The sequence below is a fragment of the Hypanus sabinus genome, chromosome 4 (genome assembly GCF_030144855.1).
Source record: "Hypanus sabinus isolate sHypSab1 chromosome 4, sHypSab1.hap1, whole genome shotgun sequence".
In the NCBI taxonomy this organism is placed as follows: domain Eukaryota; kingdom Metazoa; phylum Chordata; class Chondrichthyes; order Myliobatiformes; family Dasyatidae; genus Hypanus; species Hypanus sabinus.
In genome coordinates, this window is record NC_082709.1 from 88,951,696 (window position 1) to 88,965,907 (window position 14,212).

The window sequence follows — 14,212 nt, forward strand, 5'->3', positions numbered from 1 at the left end:
TGTCCTTACTCAAACCCACCCCCGTCCTTCCCAGACCCCCCGTCACTCCAAACCTCCATCACCCTTTCTTCTGACCATCTTCACCATCATTCTTGTTTCCCGTCACACTTCATGTTCTCCATCACTAATCACCCTCCTCGTTTTCCACCTCCTTTCTCATTCCACATCACCCATTACTCTTCCTGTTCCCCATCAATCTCCCCAAAATTAGCACCCCTCCCATTCCACATTACCCATAGCACTCCCCAATCCCCATCAGCCATCCACATCAGCCGACACCCTCCCCATTCCCCATTATCCATCACCCATCACTGTTCCACACCACTCCCGTGTCCCCATCGATAATCACCTTCCTAATCTCCCACCACCCACCCCATTCTCCACACCCAACACCCTCCCTGAACATCATCACCCATCACCTCCCCATTCTCATCACCCATCAACCTCCCCGTTCCCCATCATCCATCACCTCCCGGTTCCCCATCACCCATCAAACTACCCATCTCCCATTACCCTTCCCATTCCCTCTCACCCATTAACCTCCCCATTACTCTTCCTGATCCCCATCACATTCCATGTTTCCGTGCTGTAATTGTTATATGGTTATATGTTCTCCATCATTAATCAACCTCCTCGTTTTCCACCTCCCCCCTCATTCCATATCACCTTTTTCTCTTCCTGTTCTCCATCAACCTCCAAATTTCCCAAAAATTATTTCTCTCCCCATACTTCATCACCCATAACACTCCCCAATCCCCATCACCCACCCCCTCCCAGTTCCCATCACACAACATCTCCCTGTTCCTCAACAGCCTTCATCCTTCCAGTTTCCCATCACCCATCACTTCCCCATTCCCCATTACCTATCACCTTCCCCATCGGCCATCACCTTCCCCATCGCCCATCACCCTCCCCATCGCCCATCACCCTCCCCATCACCCATCACCTTCCCCATCACCCACCTATCACCCTCCCCATCGCCCATCACCCTCACCATCACCCATCACCCTCCCCATCGCCCATCACCCTCCCCATCACCCATCACCCTCACCATCACCCATCACCTTCCCCATCGCCCATCACCCTCACCATCACCCATCACCCTCCCCATCGCCCATCACCCTCCCCATCACCCATCACCCTCCCCATCACCCATCACCCTCCCCATCGCCCATCACCCTCCCCATCACCCATCACCTTCCCCATCACCCACCTATCACCCTCCCCATCGCCCATCACCCTCACCATCACCCATCACCCTCCCCATCGCTCATCACCCTCCCCATCACCCATCACCCTCACCATCACCCATCACCTTCCCCATCGCCCATCACCCTCACCATCACCCATCACCCTCCCCATCGCCCATCACCCTCCCCATCACCCATCACCCTCCCCATCGCCCATCACCCTCCCCATCACCCATCACCCTCACCATCACCCATCACCTTCCCCATCACCCATCACCTTCCCCATCACCCATCACCCTCACCATCACCCATCACCCTCCCCATCACCCATCACCCTCCCCATCACCCATCACCTTCCCCATCACCCTCCCCATCACCCATCACCCTCCCCATCACCCATCACCTTCCCCATCGCCCATCACCCTCCCCATCGCCCATCACCCTCCCCATCATCTTCACTGTTCCCCTACACATAATACCCATCACACCATTCCCCGTCAGCCTTTCCATTCCCAGTCACCAATCACCCCCATTCCCATTATCCATCATCCTCCCTGTTCCTCAATACTCATCACCCTCCAAGTTCACCATCACTCTTCCTGTCCCCATCACCAATCACCCTCCCCATCACCTTCACACTCCCTATTCCCATTACCCATCACCTTCCCATTTCCACATACACAACACCCATCACCCCATTCCGTCACAGCCTCTCCATTCCCAGTCACCCATCACCAATCACCTTCCCCATCACCTTCACACTCCCCATTCCCATTACCCATCTTCCTTCCCATTTCCACACACACACACACACAACACCCATCACCCCCATTCCCCATCACCCATCACCCTCCCTATTCCCCATCACCCATCACCCTCCCCATTCCCTATCAGCCTCTCCGTTGCCGGTCACCCATCAATCTGTTGGTTATACATCACCCATCACCCTCCATGTTCCCCACCACAGACAACATCCACGTTTCCCATCACGGCACCTTCTCCCTGTTCCCACTCGTCAACCCCCCATTCTCCTTCAATCCCCCTTGCCCGTATCACCCCACCCTCCGCTAACCCCCACCCCCTCTTCCCCCTGCCTAGCCATTCCGTGAGAGTAAACCAGATGACCTTGTGGGATAATGCGAACATAAGAGAGTGATGAGTGCGCCGAATTAAAGCGTCGGTACCACTCGGCCCGACTCTCCATATTGACGGAACAACCAAACGGGTTACGCCATCTCCAGTCCACCCCGGCACCTCTAGAAATGTTTCCTTGTCCGATTATTATTAATTACAATTCCCCTTTGAAGGCGAGAATTTGCAAACAGATCACTTTCGAAAAAAGCAACAGAATCCTCCATCTCTCCCCCAATTATCAATCGGGTTGTGGCTCTCTGAATCCCCCCCCCCCCCACAAATGCCCCGCGGTTGAAAATCTGAGCCCCCCCACCTCTTCAATGGAAACTCGACACAACCAAATCGCAGAGCTGCAGACCGCGATTCGTCGGCTTCCAGCTAATAACAGCTTTCATTGTAAGTGCTCTGTTGATACCGGTTGAATTAAGCTCCGCGGGACGCCTTTGAAGTTTCCCACACGCCCATCACGTCATTATTTCCCTAGGAATATTTCAATTTCTTAATTATGCCCGCCCGCTTCCCTTGATAAGGACACCGTGACTTTGTTTTGAGGCATCTCCATGAACATTTTCCGATCTTTCCTCTCCTGTCATTTCCTTATTTTTTCAAACATCGAGTTTTGCCAACACGCCTTCTGCTAAATACAATATTAATTCCGCGACGCGTCCTGGAGACCTGCCTCTTGTCCTGGCGAGGTGGTGATTTAACGCCCTATTACAAGACCATACCCGTGTAACTTTCACCAATGTGATATGTAATTACGATTTGACACCAGTAATCTCCACACAGCCTCCTCCCTCTCTGGAATAGATATTGAGCTGTCTATTTGTGGTTTTAACTCGTCAAGTCTCCGTTTTAACCCCTTGGTGACTACTTCCCGCCATCCATCACCGAAACAGCCTAATTCTCAGCGGCATTGGATACAGCTAGCAGCGATGGTGGGAGTTTTTAAGGTTTAGATATATACCAAGTGACCACGTCACTAGGTACCTCTTGTACCTAATAAATTCAGTGGACACAAAATGTACTCTCGTGATCTTCTGAAGTTGCAGTCCATCCACTTCAAGGTTGGAAGTGTTGCGCGTTCAGAGATGCTCTTCTGCTGCTGTATTGCGTGTTTATCTGAGTTACTGTCGCCATGCTGTCAGCCTGAACTGGGCTGCCCATTCTCCTCCGACCTCCCTCGTTAACAACGCATTTTCCCCACAGAAACGCTACTTCCTCTCTAACTCAGATCACATTCCTCCCACATTCTGATGTTTGGTCTGAACAATGACTGAACCTCTTGACCATGTCTGCACGCTGAGTTGCTGCCAAATGATTAGACACTTGTATTAACAAGCAGGTGTACAGGTGTACCTAATAATGTGGCCACTGAGTGCAGGTACATAGATCAGGCTAGGGTTTTACCTGAGGTGATGGAGACAGACACTCCCACTGCTGTTAAGTATCTAGATATCTTTGGTGAGCCAGGTTAGCATTGCGACTGGCATGATGCTATTACAGTTCGGGGCATCCGAGTTTGGGGTTCAATTCCTCTGCTACCTGAAAGGAGTTTGTACATTCTCCCCTTGAACCACAAGGGTTTCATCCGTGTGCTCCAATACCCTTCCACAGTACAAAGACGTACTTGTTAGTAGGTTAACTGGCAATTGCAAATTGTCCTGTGATTAGGCTAGGATTACATAGGTGGGTTATTGGGCAGGGCAGCTCCTTTGCCTGGAAGGGCCTTTTCTGCACTGTATATCTAAATAGATAAATAAGAATCTGAATTGACAAGAGCTATGGGACAAGTTAATTGGATCAATAATAAACGGGATTCAATGGTTAGTATAGACATGGTGGGCCGAATGGCCTGCTTCTGTGTGATAAGGCTCTGTCCAGTATAGCCCAACTGAATGGGGCTGCAAGGAATAGCTGTGAGACGTGGACACAGCCCAATCCATTACATAAACTGACCTCCCCTCCAGTCTACACATTCCATTTCCTCCTTAAAACCATTAACATAGTCAAAGACCCCACCACCCTGGCCAATCCCTCTTCTCCCTCCTCATAGCGGGCAGAAAATACAAACATTTATAAACACATGCCACAAGCCAAGGACAGCTTCTTTTTCACTGTTATAAGACTCTCGAATGGAGCTCTTATATAATAATGATGAACTCTTCATCTTTCAAGTCATGAACTTGCACCTTATTGTCTGCTTGCACTGTATTGTCTCTGTAACTGAAACACTATATTCTGTGTTCTACGGTGGGGGCGGGGAATAAACAGCTGAAGTTTCAGCCTGAGACCCTTCATCAGGACGGCAAAGGAATGAGGAGGAAGACACAGTAGGAAGGTAGGGGAGGGGAAGGAGTCAAGCGGCAGGTGAGGTGGGGAATGAAGTAAGAAGATGGGAGGTGACAGTTGGAAGAGGTAAAGAGTTGAGGAAGGAATTGGACAGGAGAGGAAGGTGGACCGTGAGACAGAGATAAGGAAGATGGGCACTAGAGGGTGGTGATGAGCAGGTGAGGGAAAAGGAAAGGGTAAGAAGGGAGCCAGGATACTGAATCGAACAAAAGAGAATGGGGAAGGAGGAGAAATTACCAGAAGTCAGAGAAATGGATGTTCATGTCATCAGGTTGGAGGCTACCCAGACACAATATGCGCTGTTGCTCCTCCATCCTAACAGAGGCCTTATCATGGCGGTCGAAGGGGCCATGGACAGCCATATCAGAATGAGAATGGGCGGTTGAATTGAACTGGTTTGCAAGTGATTAGCACTTTTGAGGCTGACAGAGTGAAGGTGCTCAATAAAGCCTTCCCTCAACCTACGTCTGCTTTCACTAATGTAGAGGAGGCAGCACCAGGAGCAATGTAGATAACCCCAACAGATTTGCAGGTGAAGTGTTGCCTCACCTGGAAGGCCTGTTTTGGTGCTGAGGGAGGAGGTGAAAGGGCACTTCTCTCACTTGCAGGGATAAGTGCCAGGAGGGAGATCAGTGGGGAAGCATGGGTGGAAAGCGGAGAGTTGAAGGGATGTGTTGGTGGCAGGGTAAGATGTGTTTAGTGGTGGGATCCTGTTGTGAATGGTGGAAGTTACAGAGAACAATGAGCTGGATATGAAGGCCCATTGGGTAGGTAGGGACAAGGGGAGACCATCCCCTGTGGAAGCATGGATTGTGGACAGATGTGTGACAAGTGGAGGAGATACCAATGAGGGCAGCATCAATACTGGCGATGATAATATATGGAATTCCTCCAGCACTTTGTGGGTGTTGAGTAATTAATGTTTCCATCATCTGCACAATCTCTTGTGGTTATGATTCTGCGTTGTACTTTTTACCCCTAACTATATGGAAGGAGAAATGCACACAAAATGCTGGAGGAGCTTGGAAATTTGGGCCGCATCTATGGAAATGTAGAAACAGTTGATGTTTTGGGCTGAGACCCTTCACCAGGACTGGAAAAGAAGGGGGAAGAAGCCAGAATAAGAAGGTAGGCAGAGACAATCGACAACAGGTGTAGGAGTAGGCCCTTTGGCCCTTCGGCCCTTCGAGCCAGCACTGCCATTTATTGTGGTCATGGCTGATCATCCACAATCAGTACCCCGCTCCTACCTTCTCCCCATATCCCTTGACTCCACTATCTTTAAAAAACTTTTTCTAACTCTTTCTTGAAAGCATCCAGAGAATTGGCCTCCACTGCCAGGAGAAGGAGTGCAAGCTGGAAGGTGATAGGTGAAGCAGATTGGTGGGGGATTGGGGATGAAGTAAGAAGCTGTGAAGTGATAGGTGGAAAAGGAAAATGGCGGGAAAAGAAGGAATCTGATCGGAGAGGAGAATGGGCAAGGTGAGGAAGGGAAGGAAAAGGGGCAGCAGGCTTGAGAAGAGGTAAGGGGGAGACCAGAGCAGGAAACTGAAGAAAAGGGAAGGGAGTGAAAACAATTAACAGAAGTTGGAGAAATTGATGTTCATGGTATCAAGTGCAGGCTGTGCAGACAGAATATAAGGTGTTGCTCCTTTATCCTGACAGTGGTGTCACCAAGGCAGAAGGGGAAGCTATGGACCGACATGTCAGAATGGGAATGGGATCCAAACAATGTATGGAAGGATTGACATGCAACCTAAAGCTTTTCACTCTACCATGGTGCAGTATAGAGTACATAACAATAATAATTCAACCACCTCAGTTAACACTCAGGTCCCTTTTAAATCTTTCACCTCTTCCTCTAAACCTGTCAGCCTAGTTCTAAACTCTCCTGTCCTTGGGTAAGAGTGTCACTGTGCCTCTCATAATTGTAAACATTTCTATAATCGCTTCTCACTCTCCCACATTCCACGAAGAGTTCAGATGATGCCCTATGCTGTATTGTTCTGTATATACAGTGGCCACTTTATTATGTATAACTGTACACCTGCTCTTTAATGGAAATATCGAATCAGTCAATCATACAACAGCAACTCAATGCATAAAAGCAAACAAACTTGGTCAAGAGAGTTAGTTATTGTTCAGACCAAACATCACAACAGGGAAACAATCACACACGAGATGATCGGCTGATGCTGGAAATCCAAAGCAACACACCCAAAATGATGGGGGATCTCAGTAGGCCAGGCAACAGTTGACATTTCTAGCCAAGATAGAGGGTCTTGGGCTGAAATGTCGATGGTTTACCCTTTTCCATAGATGCTGTCAGGCTTGCTGAGTCCCTCCAGCATTTTGTGTGTGTTGCTTAGAAACGTGACCTAAATCGCTTTGATTGTTGGTGCCAGGCAGGTGATTTGAGTATCTCAGAAACTGCTGATCTCCCATGAACTGCAGTACTGTGGGCGAAAATGCCTTATTATGAGAACGGGCAGAGGAGAATGGCCAGATTGTTTCAAGCTGACAGGAAAGTGACAGTAACTCAAATAACCACACGTTACAATAGTAGTGTGCAGAAGAGCAACTCTGACCGCTCAAGTCAAATCTTGAAGTGGATGGACGACAACAGATGAACATCACTGGACAATTTATTAGTTACTTCCTGTACTTAAAGTGTTCACTGGGCTGTGTGTAACAGAAAAGAGGCAAGTTGTGTGGATGTAAGGATGGTATGGAATAGTAGAATGACAGGAAAGTAGGAAGAGACGAGACTTCCCTGGATAAGAAGCAACCACCAAGTAGAAGCGTTTGGAGGATTGCTGGGGTGGGGTTGCAGCGAGGTAGAGCGCGAATGGCTAAAACCAGAATCTGAAGCTCTAAACGACGTCGCGGACACATTCTCTCACCACCAGCAGCGATAAGCGCTTCTAACAGGGCAATAAATGCTCCCAATTGCGAAGGCGCAGCACCTGAGATTAATGCCAATGGAGTGCAATCTCATGTTATTTTTATTACTGGTAAGATGGGATCCAGACTGTCATGTTTAATCTGCTTTTTTATAACCATGGACAAGACAACAAGGAATGTCATGTCATGCAGAAAATGCATTGTATCTCAGGAGAGTTACACAGGGTTTCATCAATCGTTTTCTATCTCATGCGATTAGAATTCCAGGATTAAAGATCCCAGCAGTTTGCATCCAAATAATTAGCAACTCCTTTTCCAAGGTCAAGGGGATAATTTAAACTTGAGAGATTGCTGGCTTGCCTATCTCTCTGCCCTTCCAATCAATAACTTTTTCCTCTTGCTTTTACATTCCCCATGGGTCCAGAGTCAAATTATTACACTGGAAATATTTCCAGAGCTCTGGGGATGGAATTCAAAAATTGAGTTCCCCTTTTTCCCATGATGGAGAGGTTCAGAAGGTGTATAGTGTGCTGGCCATCATTAGTCGGTGAATTGAGTTCAAGAGCCTCAAGGTAGTGTTGCAGCTCTGGTTAAATCCCACGCGGGTGTTCAGTTCCGGTCTCTTCATTGGAGGACAGACATGGAAGCATTAGAAAGAGTGCAGAGAAGGTTTGTCCGGATGCTGTTTGAATTAGAGAGCATCATATCTTATGAGGAAACATTGAGAGGCTTTTCTTGTTGGAGTAATGGATGATGAGAGGTGACTTGATAGAGGTGTACAAGATGATAAGAGGCATCCAGGCAGCCAGAAACCTTTTTGCCAGGGCTCCAATGGCCAATACCAGAGAAAGTCTGTCTTTAACATTAGTGGAGGGATGTTTTAGAGCATGTATCAGAGGTAGATTTTTTTTACATGGAGAGTGGTGGTGGTCAAGGCAGATACATTAGAGACGTTTAGGAGACTCTCAGGCACATGGACAAAGGAAAAAATGCAGGGCTATATGAGAGGGTAGGGTTAGATTGGTCTTGGAGTAGGTTAAGAAGTATGCACAACATCGTGGGGCAAAAGGCCTGTACTGTTCTGGGTTCTACGTTCTATGGAAACTGCAAACCAATGGTCCATCTGATGAGTTGGAGCAGTCTTGTTAGTGAGTCATGGACTATGTACTGCTGCAGGATGCATCCTATTACTGTCCTGTTCTAACCTACACTATCCTGGATTAGTGAGCATGTTTCATGGGGATAGGTTGAGTGATCTAGGACTTTTCTCCGGAGCGAAGGTGGGTGAGAGGTGACTTGATAGAGGTGTATGTGATGATAAGAGGGCAATAATAAAGAAGAAAGACAAAGACTTTTTCCAGGGTGGCTTTGGTCAATACCAGAGAACATCCTTTGATGGTGAGTTTAGGGAAAATATCAGAGGTTGTTTTATTTCACACAGAGGGTGGTGGATATTTGGAATTCACTGCCATTGGTGGTGGTGGAGGCTGATACAATGGGGACACTTAAAGGACTCTTAGGCACATAGATGTACAATTAATAGTGGTTATGGGCTTTGTAGGAGGGATGGGTTAGAGGATTTTGGAATAGTTTAACACAATACATGTTAGTACAACATTGTGGGCCAAAGGACCTGTATTGTGTGGTATCGATCTATGTTCTATGTTAATTTAGGACAATAGACAATAGGTGCAGAAGTAGACCATTCGGCCCCTCGAGTCTGCACCGCCATTCTGAGATCATGGCTGATCACTCACTATCAATACCCAGTCCCTGCCTTGTCCCCATATCCCTTGATTCCCCTATCCATCAGATATCTATCCAGCTCCTTCTTGAAAGCATCCAGAGAATTGGCCTCCACCGTCTTCCGAGGCAGTGCATTCCACACCTCCACAACTCTCTGGGAGAAGAAGCTCTTCCTCAACTCTGTTTTAAATAACTGACCTCTTATTTTCAATCCATGCCCTCTGATACTGGACTCTCCCAACATCTGGAACATATTTACTGCCTCAATCCTATCAAATTCTTTAATTATCTTAAACGTTTCAATCACATAGAATAACACAGCTCAGTACAGGCCCTTCAGCCCACAATGTTGTGCCAACCCTTAAACCTTGCCTCCCATATATCCCCCCACCTTAAATTCCTCCAAGTACCTGTCTAGTAGTCTTTTAAATTTCACTAGTGTATCTGCCTCCATCACAGGCAGTGCATTCCACGCACCAACCACTCTCTGAGTGAAAAACCTTCCTCTAAAATCCCCCTTGAACTCCCCACCCCTTACATTAAAGCCATGTCTTCTTGTATTGAGCAGTGGTGCCCTGGGAAAGAGGCGCTGGCCGTCCACTCTATCTATTCCTCTTAATATATTTTATACCTCTATCATGTCTCCTTTCATCCTCCTTCTCTCCAAAGAGTAAAGCCCTAGCTCCCTTAATCTCTGATCATAAAGCATATTCTCTAAACCAGGCAGCATCCTGGTAAATCTCCTCTGTACCCTTTCCAATGCTTCCACATCCTTTCTATACTGAGGCGACCAGAATTTGACACAATACTCCAAGTGTGGCCTAACCAGAGTTTTATAGAGCTGCATCATTGCCTCACGACTCTTAAACTCTATCCCTTGACTTATGAAAGGTAATGCTCCATAAGCTTTCTTAACTACCCTATCTACCTGTGAGGCAACTTTCAGGGGTCTGTGGACATGTACTCCCAGATCCCTCTGCTCCTCCACACTACCAAGTATCCTGCCACTTACTTTGTATTCTGCCTTGGAATACAAAGTAAATGTTCAGGGATGTAAATACATAATCATGGTTGGCACTTAATTTGGAGGAAACTTTGTCATATCATGTGTTTGTTAATCAGCCAGTATTGTTTGGAAGAGCCCTGATCATTCTTCATAAGACACAGTAGCTGAATCAGACCGATTGGCTCACTGAGTTTGCTCCAGCATTCCGTCATGGCTGACTAATTTTTTCCTCTCAACCCATTCATTTGCCTTCTCCCCATAATCTTTGCCACCCTTACTAATCAAGAACCTATTAAACTCTATTTTAAATACACCTAATGACTTGGCCTCCACAGCCATCTGTGGCAATGAATTCTAAAGTGTAATCAACACCTGGCTAAAGAAACTCCTTGTCACCTCTGTTCTAAAAGGATGCCCTGCTATTCTGAGGTTGTGTCCTCTGGTTCACTCTATCTAGGCCTATCAACAAGAAACCCTCCAAACCCCACTAACAGGCTAAACTCCAATGAGTATGGGCCAAGAGACATCTAATATTCCTTGTATATAAATCCATTGAATTCTGGGATCATTCTTATAAATCTCCTCTGGAACCTCTCCAATGCCTTCCTTAGACATGGTGCCTGAAGAAAGATTACTAAACCAAGACAGGTTAGATGCAAAGGCACATACACATTATGTTGGAGGAACTCAGCAGGTCAGGCAGCTTCTATCTTTCTGTCATCTGCAGAAATTTTCTGATGACTCTGCAGTAGTTGTGTGTATAAAGGGATGACAGGAGGATGAATAAAAATGGTGCAAGCAGAATCATCTGACGCTCAGCATCAGTAAGACAAAGGAGATGGTGATGGACTTTAGGAAGACCAAGACTGCACTGTGCCCTGTTATTATTGATGATGAGGACGTGGATGTAGTGAGGATCTACAAGTATCTGGGGGTGCTCTATGATGATGGACTTGAGTGGAGCACCAACACAGAGGGGCCAGAGTCATATCTTCTTCCTGAGGAGACTGAGGTCCTCTGGAGTATGCAGGCCTCTCCTTCACATGTTCCACCAGTCTGTGTCATCAGTACAATCTTCTATGCAGTGGTGTGCTGGGGCAATGGCATCAACATGGGTGATACTAACAGGATCAATAAACTGATGAGAAAGGCTGGCTCTGTTCTAGGAGTCAAACTGGACACACTGGAGGCTGTGGTAGAACAATGGACCCTATGGAAAATTCTGGCAATTCTGGACAATATTTCTCACCCTCTGCATGCCACCTTGACTGAACAGAGGAGCACTTTTAGTTACAGACTAAGACAACTGCGCTGCTCCAAAGAGCGCTACATGAGGTCATTCTTACCCTCGGCCATTAGGTCTAAAATGAGTCAACCTATAGCTGGGGACATGATGACCAACTCCTGTTAGATTGTTTAAGGTAACTTATTTTTTATTTAATCTTCTTACTTCTCTTCTATTATTGTATATCTGTGCACCTTGTTATGTTACTGGGACACTGCAATTTACTTTGAGATTAATGGAGTATCTATTTATGGAGAGTAATAGACTGCTGACTTGATGAAGAGTCTTGGTCTGAAACTTTAACTCTTTATTCCTCTCAATAGTTGCTGCTTCTGACCTGCTGAGTTCCTTCAGCATTTTGTGTGTGTCACTCTGGATATCCAGCATCTGCAAAATCTCTTGTCTTTAGGTATAGGAGAATAAGAGACTAATATCAGTAAAAAGGGTTTACTGTTGATGGACATTGGGGTTAGCATGAACAAGATGAGCTGAAGGTGGGCAGGTTCTGGTCTGCATTGTATGAAACCAGCAGAAAGGTCCATCTTTGGACTTTGTGTTACACAACTGCACCTGGGATTGAATGATCAGCTGTCGCTTTTTAACTCACCATGTCGTGCTAAAGCCTGCAGCTTGCAGTCAGGGTGTAGCATTTCACAACTTTACTTCTATTACTGTGAAGGATAAGGTGATTGCATTCCTAGAACTGAACTGTACAGCACAGTACAGGCCCTTCAGCCTGCAATATTCTGCTGACCCTTTAACCTACTCCAACATCAACCCACCTAGCCCTCTATTTTTCTATGATCCATGTGCTATCTAAGAGTTTCTTCAAAGTATCTACCTCTATCACCACCCCTGGCAGTGCATTCCAGGCACCCATCACCCTGTGAAAAAACAACCTCTGCAATCTCCGGTATATTTTCCTCCATCAAGTTATGCCCCCTCATATTAGTTATCTCTGGGCTTGGAAAAAAAGTCTCTTACTTTCCACCCTATCTATGCTTCCTATCATCTTGTAGACCTCGATCAAGTCACCTCTCACCCTCCTTTGCCTCAAAAAAGAAGAGCCCTAGTTCGCACAACCTATCCTCATAAGACATGCTCTCTAATCCAGGCAGCACCCTGGTAAATCTTCTCCGGACCCTCTCTAAAGCTTCCACATCCTTCCCATAATGAGGTGACCAGAGATGAGCAAAATATTCCAAGTATGATCTAACCAGAGTTTAAAAGAATAGCAAAGTGACCTTTTGACCTCAGACACATAAAGGCCAACACATCATGTGCCTTCTTAACCACCCTTTCAAGTTGCATGGCAATCTTGAGGGATCTATGAATGTGGACCACAGGATCCCCCTGTTCATTGACAATCTTGCCATTAACCCTGTATTCTGCCTTCAAATTTGAATTCCTCACATGATTTCCTCTGTGCCTTTGATTGCAGGGTGTGGAGTAATGAGATACTTGGGTTAAAGATCCCAGTGGACCCTGTACTAACCGCCAACACGGTGTGCCTGACGCTCTCGAGCCTGACACGCCGGCAGCTCGAAGTTTGCATGAGATATCCGGACGTGACGGCCTCGGCCATCCAGGGCATTCAGATCGCCATCCATGAATGCCAGCACCAGTTCCGGGACCACAGGTGGAACTGTTCGAGCCTGGAGACTAAGAACAAGATTCCGTATGACAGTGTGATCTTTAGCCGAGGTATGGAATTATACTGGGATATCCACTCAGGGGCCACTTATAAGGAGCCTCCTATACTCTCTTCTGATGCTGTAGCCCACCCACCTCAAGGTTCAATGTGTAGTGCATTCAGGGATACTCTTCTGCACACCACTGTTGTAACACGTAATTATTTAAGTTTCTGTTGCCTTCCTGTCAGCTTGGGCCAGTCTGGCCATTCTCCTCTGACCTCTCCCATTAATGAGGCATTTTCACCTCCAGAACTACTGCTCACTGGATGTTTTTCTTGTTTTTCCAACCATTCTGTACAAACTCAGGAAATGGTTGTGCATGAAAATCCCAGGAGACCAGCAGTTTTTGAGATACTCAACCAGCAAATTCTGGCAGTCATTCCACGAAGATGCTTGAACAATCATTCCACGTTTAAAGTCACTTAGGTCATATTTCTTCCCCGTGCTGACGCTTCAACAGCTGAGCCTCTTGACCATTTCTGCATACATTGAGCTGCTGCCACATGATTGGCTGATTAGATATTTGCATTAACAAGCAGGTGTACATATGTACCTAATAAAGTGGTCACTGAGTGTACGTGTGTGTCTGCACTGTGATGAACAAACCAGGCTGAGATGGGGGCCAGAGTTGACCCCTCGTGAACTATGCTGCTAATGAGAGAGAGAGAAGACGGGGGGGGGGGGGGGGGAAGCATCCAGAGCAGATGAGAGAGAGAGAGAGAGACATGATTTAATATTATGGCTCCTTGGCTGATTGTTTACCTTTGTTCCAAGGACTTTTGCCTGCTTGTTAGATTCTTGCAGAGACAGCAAGGCGGAGCCGGTTTGATGGACAGCTGGTGTCCAGCAAGTGATGATAAAAAGCAGGTCTGCTAAGACACAGACAGACACACCAGGGAGA

The 14,212-nt window shown here is 46.8% G+C and overlaps 1 protein-coding gene across 1 annotated transcript in view; it reads left to right on the top strand.

Moving 5' to 3' along the window:
• Positions 1 to 14,212, top strand: part of wnt10a (wingless-type MMTV integration site family, member 10a) — a 420,917-nt gene that overhangs the window by 1,176 nt on the left and 405,529 nt on the right. The window contains exon 2 of the mRNA XM_059967634.1: positions 13,059 to 13,321. Within this exon, the coding sequence (XP_059823617.1) occupies positions 13,059 to 13,321 (263 nt within the window). The remainder of the gene's footprint in view (positions 1 to 13,058; positions 13,322 to 14,212) is intronic.